The sequence below is a fragment of the Sinocyclocheilus grahami genome, unplaced genomic scaffold (genome assembly GCF_001515645.1).
Source record: "Sinocyclocheilus grahami isolate Dianchi unplaced genomic scaffold, SAMN03320097.WGS_v1.1 scaffold191.1, whole genome shotgun sequence".
NCBI classification, from domain to species: domain Eukaryota; kingdom Metazoa; phylum Chordata; class Actinopteri; order Cypriniformes; family Cyprinidae; genus Sinocyclocheilus; species Sinocyclocheilus grahami.
The window spans coordinates 354,536-362,722 of NW_015505370.1; the positions used below are offsets into that span (position 1 = coordinate 354,536).

The 8,187-nt window shown below is 35.4% G+C and overlaps 1 protein-coding gene across 2 annotated transcripts in view; it reads right to left on the reverse strand.

Moving 5' to 3' along the window:
- The window catches only part of LOC107594782 (dnaJ homolog subfamily C member 27-like), a 14,761-nt gene extending 7,014 nt beyond the window's left edge, over nucleotides 1–7,747 (reverse strand). Inside the window, exons 1-5 of one of the 2 annotated variants that reach the window (XM_016284961.1) lie at nucleotides 7,386–7,747; nucleotides 7,184–7,306; nucleotides 6,947–7,107; nucleotides 4,713–4,841; nucleotides 3,890–4,322 (exon numbers count right to left, since the gene is read on the reverse strand). In XM_016284961.1, the coding sequence (XP_016140447.1) occupies nucleotides 4,319–4,322; nucleotides 4,713–4,841; nucleotides 6,947–7,107; nucleotides 7,184–7,306; nucleotides 7,386–7,568 (600 nt within the window). In that variant the 5' untranslated portion in view covers nucleotides 7,569–7,747 and the 3' untranslated portion in view covers nucleotides 3,890–4,318. Of the gene's footprint in view, nucleotides 1–3,889; nucleotides 4,323–4,615; nucleotides 4,842–6,946; nucleotides 7,108–7,183; nucleotides 7,307–7,385 lie in introns of those variants that run through there. The other variant, XR_001610194.1, reaches the window with a different exon arrangement.
- Between the last annotated feature and the right edge of the window lie 440 nt (nucleotides 7,748–8,187).

Here is an 8,187-nt window from a genome sequence, read left to right on the forward strand (position 1 = left end):
GATTCCTGGGCACCACCATCTCTCAGGACCTGAAGTGGGACACTCACATTGACTCCACTGTTAAAAAGGCCCAGCAGAGGTTGTACTTCCTTCGCTAACTGAGGAAGTTTAACCTGCCAAAGGAGCTGCTGAAGCAGTTCTACTCAACTGTCATTGAGTCTGTTCTGTGCACTTCAATAACTGTCTGGTTTGGTTCAGCTACAAAATCAGACATCAGAAGACTGGCGTTACAGAGCACCGAATACCAGGACAGCCAGGCACAAGAACAGTTTCTTTACCCAGGCAATCTACCTCATGAACAGTTAATGTTCTCCCATTGTGCAATTAAAGTATGTGCCATAACCTTATACTTATTTATCACCCTAAATCCTAGTACATCCCTACAACTTTATTTTATTTTATTCCTATTCTATCTATAGCACACCTGTACATACAAATTATTCTTTTTTGTGGATCATATTTATGCATGTGTATTTTATTTACATTTTATTTTTATTATCTGTGTGTTGTTATTGTCTCTGTGTACTGGAAGCTTGTGACACTATAACAAATTCCTTGTATGTGCAAACATACTTGGCAATAAAGCTCTTTCCGATTCCGATTCTGATATTAAAATAAGGAATATTGCTGCAAAAGGTCAGACTATTAATTCAGAAGGATTTGCAGAAAACATTATTGATTTATACTGTGCATATAAATGCAATAAAAGTTAAAGTAAATGGGAGGATACTTGCCATAGCTTGTATAAATCTTGTAACGATGCATGCACCTGCTTCTCCATGAACAGTAGCCCAGTTAAACTGATCCAGACCCAAGCAAATATCTAATGCGGTACATTCTTGTCCCTCAAAGGTGGGATACTCGGCATCTGAGTGCAGAATGAGTCTTCTTTGACAGTTTTCCTGTCTGCCATGCCATTCATCATAACTATGCTTTGCATAGTTATGTAAATTATTTGTCCTGATAACTTCCAACCATGTTATCCATCACTTCGTTTAAAAAAAACAAAAAACTCCTAGGCATTTTGTCCTGTATGTGGCTGATTGACTCAGTTTTGAGTAGCACTGTCTTCAGGTAATGAAGTGATTGCTTGGCCAGATGGTCTGAAAAGCTGCCCTGACCCTTCCGAGAGGTAGCAGAGCACAATCTGCTGAAGCTTATCCTATGGAAGAATCCCGACTCTTAATGGAAATGTTTAGAGGCAAAAATAAGTGGATTTGAACTCTGCACTGAGGCAGTGACAAAGGGGCTTGGGATCTAATACACACACACACACACACACACACACACAGAGAGAGACAGACAGAGGCAGTAATAGGTTGAAATATAAGGGATTATCTACTCAGCAAAAGCGCACGTGATCCATTAAGGCCTCATGGTCACAGCTAACAGGATAAAGTCTGTGACAGGCAAGTATATGTGTGGAGGTAATTGCTAGGTTAAAATCTAATTGTTCTGAAAATCTATTTTTGGAAAGCTGTTTGTTTATTCCATGTTTCAAAAAGTTGATAAGTCTTAAATATATATATTTTTTCACAATATCTACAGGCCATCTTACACCTTTGTTAGACTAATATAATATATATATATATATATATATATATATATAAGAAATGTGTATCGATTAGATATTATAGGCTAGATATTATAAGGAGAAAATGTGATTGTTTGTGATTGGCTGACATCTGCAGCAGACACAGTGCAGGGTTTTAGTTAGCAGGCCAGGCCGCTGATTCAGGGAATGTGGGAAGTAAGCTGGATAAAGTGCTTCTCACTGATCTGGTTACCAACAATATGTGCCAGGTCAGAAAGTGACTGAACCATCTGTTTCTTTTAACATAAATAATCATGCTTTTCACTTGAGTGGATGACTTGAGCTAAATAATGTTGAGTTGCCTTTACCTGCTGGCTTAATTTTTACAGTATTTATATAATGCAGTAGCCTAAAAGGCCATTTACACAGAATGCGTTTTTGCATTCCACCGTACTGCTTTTACATTGTTTTTATATGTAAATATGTGCTAAATGGTCAAATTTGATTGTTGCGTCTGTTGAAGTATCTCGTGTTTTATGGCATGCCCCATCATAAAATGCCCCATCATTTTGTAGCTTTTATGAAACGGTTTTAGTTTGCAATGTTGTGGTAATACTAATAATGCAATTTTCAAAACCAAAAGGCAAAAGTGATCTACAATTATTCCTTTATTTCGCTATGTAAGCTGAATGGAGAAAGTAAATGCTTCTGTGCATAAAACAGAGCCACTTTTCCCATTGAGCAGTGGCCTTTTCATTCATGTAAACATGTATTCTGCATAATTACAAACATGCTTCTTACTCATGCCTTAACGCATTTCACACTCAGACAAATCAATGTCACAGAATGAAACAAAAGTGACTCCAGTTAAAAGACTCGCTATTGTGTAGTGTGTGTAGCTAATGAAACATTTAGGAGTACAACATTACGGATGATGTAACTAACATTGTTCGGGTAAATGTTACATAGTCAAACATAACGAACAAGGCAGCTCATTATCAAAAGCCCTTGAAAATAAACAAATATAATAAAGATCACAAAACGTGTACTTTCAGATAAATATTTTAAAATATAAATAATGGCTACATTGCACATATACACTCACATTGTGTTGTAAACACCACAGTTCCATAAAAAAATACAATATCTGATTTGCATTACAGTGATTGTTACCTACATAGAAGTATTAATATACAATGGCCAAACAAATAATTGTTGAACTAATGCATGTTGGCACATCTACACAGCTCTGCTAATGTAACAGTTTTATCTTAGTTATATTTATTCTAGTGTTGGTGTAAACAAAGCCCCTTTGTTCTTGTGTTATCCTTGGACCAGATATCATTACTGTGACAGATTTACAGATAGTTCCTTTCATGCCTACAACACTTCAGAAAAAAAAACAAAATCAACCATATATATATATATATTTTTTTTTTAAAGCTACTGTCTCAACATCAATAATGGTTAGATTTTTAGTTTTGCACTTAGCAAAACCCCTAAATGTTGTGTAATGACTGGTAAACAGCACTCTTATACACTTTAATATAATCTTGGCACTAGTGAGCACAGCCTATACTAGAGTACTGTTCAAAAGTTTGGGGTTGGTACGAGTTTTTAATGTTTCTGAAAGTTTCTTATGCTCACCAAGGCTACATTTATTTGACCAAAAATACTGTAAAACAGTAAATTATGAAATATTATTACAATTTAAAATACCTGTTTTTATTATATTATATTATTCCAATATACTAATTTGGTTCTCAACAAACATTTCTTATTAACATCAATGTTGAAAAATTTTGTAACAATGTTATTGTCTTTACTTTTGCACTTTTGATCAATTTAACACAACCTGAAAAAATGTATTTTCTTTAAAAAAAAATAATAATAATCTTACTTACTCCAAACTTTTAAATAGTAGTGTACTGTATGTTTGGTAAGTCTATTATTACAAAAACTATACATATAGTACCCATAAGTGCATAACTTAAGTTAAATTAACAAAATGCATGTGCATGATAAATACCATATTTCTTGAACTGGTTGATTTACATACTATCTATTGAAATTTAATTATCTTCAAAAGACGAGCGACATTCTAGAGAGCAGATGTTAAATGTGAATAGACTTACATAATTTTATTTTATTTTATTTATTTATTTATATTTTTTTTTACAAAAATGTACAGCACATTTTTGTAAATAAATAAATACATTTGAAATAAATTATATTGCACTAGTGCAAAGGTATTGGACAAGTTTCATTTTCTGCTCATGCTTTACCTCCTCTTTGGAGTGAGCTAAGGTGAAAAAATGGGAATCATGTAGGTCATAGTGTCCCTGTGAGGTGCACCGGGATTAAACAACACTATTAGAATGCCAAGTCTGACTCGTAAATCAGTTGGTAAATAAGTGGTCTTTCACCTGTACATCTATGGAAGCAAAGCAGCACAACAGTCACAGGACAGACTGGGAAAAGAAGGGTCATCCTCATGCTCCAAGACAATGTGACATGCACATGATTTGGGCTGAAATCTTACATCATTATTGTTGTTTCCCTACTACAACTTTTGACATCAACATGTATATTACATTATAAACAGGACAGCTGTACGTCATAGTATAAACAGTGTCATAGCTGTATGTCAAACTCAGCTGTTAGTAAGTCTTTGTTGGAGTCCAGAGGCTTCTCCATGTGTCTTAAGCGTATTCTTCACTGAGAAGGGAACTCTGCAAATGCGAGGTAACTCTCCAACTCCAACTAATGGCAATGTGAAGCTGATCAACTTAAAACAAGGGAACATAGTTACGTTTCGGCCTTAAAGAGTCATTTGTTGGTTTTTGATGAAATCTTGAGGTGAAAACACTTTTGTGGTACTACAATGGTATTTGTACGTCAGACATTCTGATAGCATATTTAAACTGCCCTGACAATTGTTTTTAATGCACATTTAATAATCACAAAAATAAATAAATATATAATTAATACAAATTCAACAAACAAAACACCACAGCAAGCAATCGAAACAAACAAAAAGAATGTTCATTTAAAAAACGAAGAAGAATATTTAGATGGCACAATGAAGATGAAAACAATCTGTTCAGACACGATGTGGCGGATGTGTTTGTAATGGAAACCATGTGAGATGCACTTGTGTGTGGGCACACGCTCCTACTTGATATTCTTGAGCAGCGATGTGCGAGCATTAACCACTGCTTTAAAGGCATCCTCACTGCCTGGGGCCACACACTTGTCCGGGTGCAACAGTACAGCCAACTTCCTGTATGCCTTGTTGACTTCCTCCCTACAAGCACAAAATGAGAAAAACCTATTAGTCTCAGTTTGCACACATCAAACAGGCCTTTAAAATGCTGATATGGCAAACCACTGTGGTCCCACTAAAGAGGGACCACAGTGAAGAATCAGCTAAGGAAGAAGGATTGTGGCTGGGAATGAGAAATGACACAAGCTCATGATTGGCTTCTCAGGGTGTTGGGGACATCTCAAAGAGGTTAATTAAGCTGGCAGGAGAGAATTTTGGGATGGTAATTGGATTGAAGGCATTCTCTAATGATCTGACCCACATGATTAAACCAGCCAAGTTAACACAACCGGCAGTGTTGCATCAATAATACTGAGACAATATAATTCAATGGGAAATAACAGTACCAAACTGTATCAACTATTTGTTGCTTGCTTTTAAGCATCTGACATTCTATTAAATATTTCAGAGAACAGTAAATACTAACTTTGGTTTCCTTAATGGTTATTAAAGCAACATCAAATACATTATGTCCTCTGTCACTGGTGGGCATTGGGTAATTGGATTGAAGGCATTCTCTAATGATCTGACCCACATGATTAAACCAGCCAAGTTAACACAACCGGCAGTGTTGCATCAATAATACTGAGACAATATAATTCAATGGGAAATAACAGTACCAAACTGTATCAACTATTTGTTGCTTGCTTTTAAGCATCTGACATTCTATTAAATATTTCAGAGAACAGGAGAGTAAATACTAACTTTGGTTTCCTTAATGGTTATTAAAGCAACATCAAATACATTATGTCCTCTGTCACTGGTGGGCATTGTGTATGTATGTGTTAAAGATGGGAACACACTAACCTATTAACATCAGTTGACTCTTATAACTTAAGAGAGGTTAAGTGGGATTTAATAAAACAGAGCCAAATCAACATCCTAATCCAAATGCAACACAAGGCCTACACTGGTGATATCTGCTATTTTTAAATGATCGCCCAAAAACTTATAGTGGGCAGATTAGTGCTGCAATCCTGATTTTTGATGGCATGATGTCTGGAGTACATAGTTTACAAACAACACAGCTGTTTATGGCTGGTTAAAACATTAGAGAACAAAGCCATGGGGCCTACTTTATATAATGAAGTAAATTTAATATTTACATTTATTTTATTATTATGAAATTATGTGATATATTACATGTATGGCATTTTATCAACCATCAGCCTCCATGCATGCTCTTTTAGATATTCAAACTATTTTTTTTCAGTCCATCACCAGATCACCATCAAATACATTTATATTATACAAAAAATCTGAAATTATACAATAGATCAGTTGTATAACATCGTCAAATCACTGCTGTCAGGCATTTAAAAAATGTGATACTCTGCATCAGACAAATTCACATATACATACACTACTGTTTAAAAGTCTGGGGTCAGTTAGATTTGTTTTTTAAATAAATTAATACTTTTATTTAGCAAGGATGCATTAAACTGATCAAAATTGACAGTAGAGACATTTATAATGCTACAAAAGGTTTCTATCTCTATTTACAATAATTGCTGTTCTTCTGAACTTTCTATTCATCATCCTGAAAAAAAAAAAAGATCAGTTTCTACAAAAATATTAAGCAGCACAACTGTTTTCAACATCGATAATAATAAGAAATGTTTCCTAAGCCCCAAATCAGCATATTATAATGATTTCTGAAGGATAATGCGAACACTGAAGCCTGGCGTAATGACTGCTTTGCCAACACAGGAATAAATTACATTTTAAAAGATATTATACAAGAAAACAGTTATTTTAAATTGTAATAATATTTCAAAATATTACCGTTTTGACTGTTTTTGATTAAACAAATGCAGTTTTAGTGAGCATAAGAGGCTTCTTTCAAAAACATTTTAAAAATCTTTCCGACCCCAAACTTTTGAATAGTAGTGTATACTGCATGGATTCAAGATGTTTAAATGCCATGCTGTGGAGTGTAGGAAAGCTATCATTCAGTTCATTAACCTGATACTGTGCAACAGAGCCAATTATACAGAGCAATAGTCAATATCTAAATAGATATTAATCCAGAGTATGATATAAAAAAGTTCAGCAGCACTAGCAGACACATTTAGCATGCAATTTACCTTGTGGCCCCAGGTTTAACCCCCAGCATATCCCAGCTGTCTTTGCTGTTGCGGATGCGTCGGATGGTGTCGGCCTGCTCTTTAGTAAAACCTACATTGACCTCTGAAGTGGGTCTCTTCCCTCCATTTTCACACATGTCAGTAATGGATGAGAAAAAGGCCTGTGGAGGTGGACAGACATTAAATAAACAACAGTCAACAGAATGACAGGGCTGTAAACTGTGAGAGAGCACATACCTGAAACATTTCATTGATGCCTTCACCACTCTGTGCAGAAGTTTCAAAGTAATGAAATCCTCTGCTCTCGGCCCAAAGTTTCCCCTCACTCTCATCCACAACTCGTCTTTTCGTCAGGTCAACCTTTATTGGTGAGAGACCACATTTTATAACAGTCTCTCTCATGTAAATCACAGATTACACATTTAAACGCCAGAGGGACCTTGTTGGCACACACGACGAAGATGATGTTCTCCATGTTGGCCTGTGAGCCCATTTCCTGCTTCATCTCTGTGAACCAGCTGTCCAGAGCATCAAAACTCTCCCTCAGACCAACATCATAGACCAGAATCACCCCTTGAGAGTCCTTATAAAACTCATTGCGGACCTGTAAAACAAACAGCATCAATTCCCTCCAACATCAGACTCTCACAGCCATCACAAGCCAATAACCGGTGATCAATTTCCATACATGGCAACAAGAAAAATGCTTAAACGCTGATGCCATCAGGTTCTTCAGGGAGGACATTACATGGACAGCAGCTCCATACTACCACACTGTGGTAAATTAGATGTACTCATAGAGCAATAACAACAAAAAAAAAAATTCTTAATTACATTGTGTAATAAAAATAGACATTTGTTTACACATTTTTTAATAATAATTTGAAACACACTTAATCATGTGCATACACATACAAATATAAAATAAATCAAAGCTATACGATTAAAAACAACAGATTCAACAGAAACTTGTAAAAAAAATATATATATATATATAAACGCGCGGTTTTAAAACAGCGTTTTACATTATATATTTCATAAAGACGTTAATGGCAATTATGATAAATAAGAATAATCTGTGTAATCAAAAAATTGGGACAAGTTTTAGCAAACAGAAGAGGGTTTCTATGGCGACAGCAACCCTCATACACAGATTCGACAGAGGGGAGTCGATTGGCGATGTCCGTCCGATTCGTGAACGAATCATTAATTTGAAGAGGATGAATCGGTTGAATCGGCTC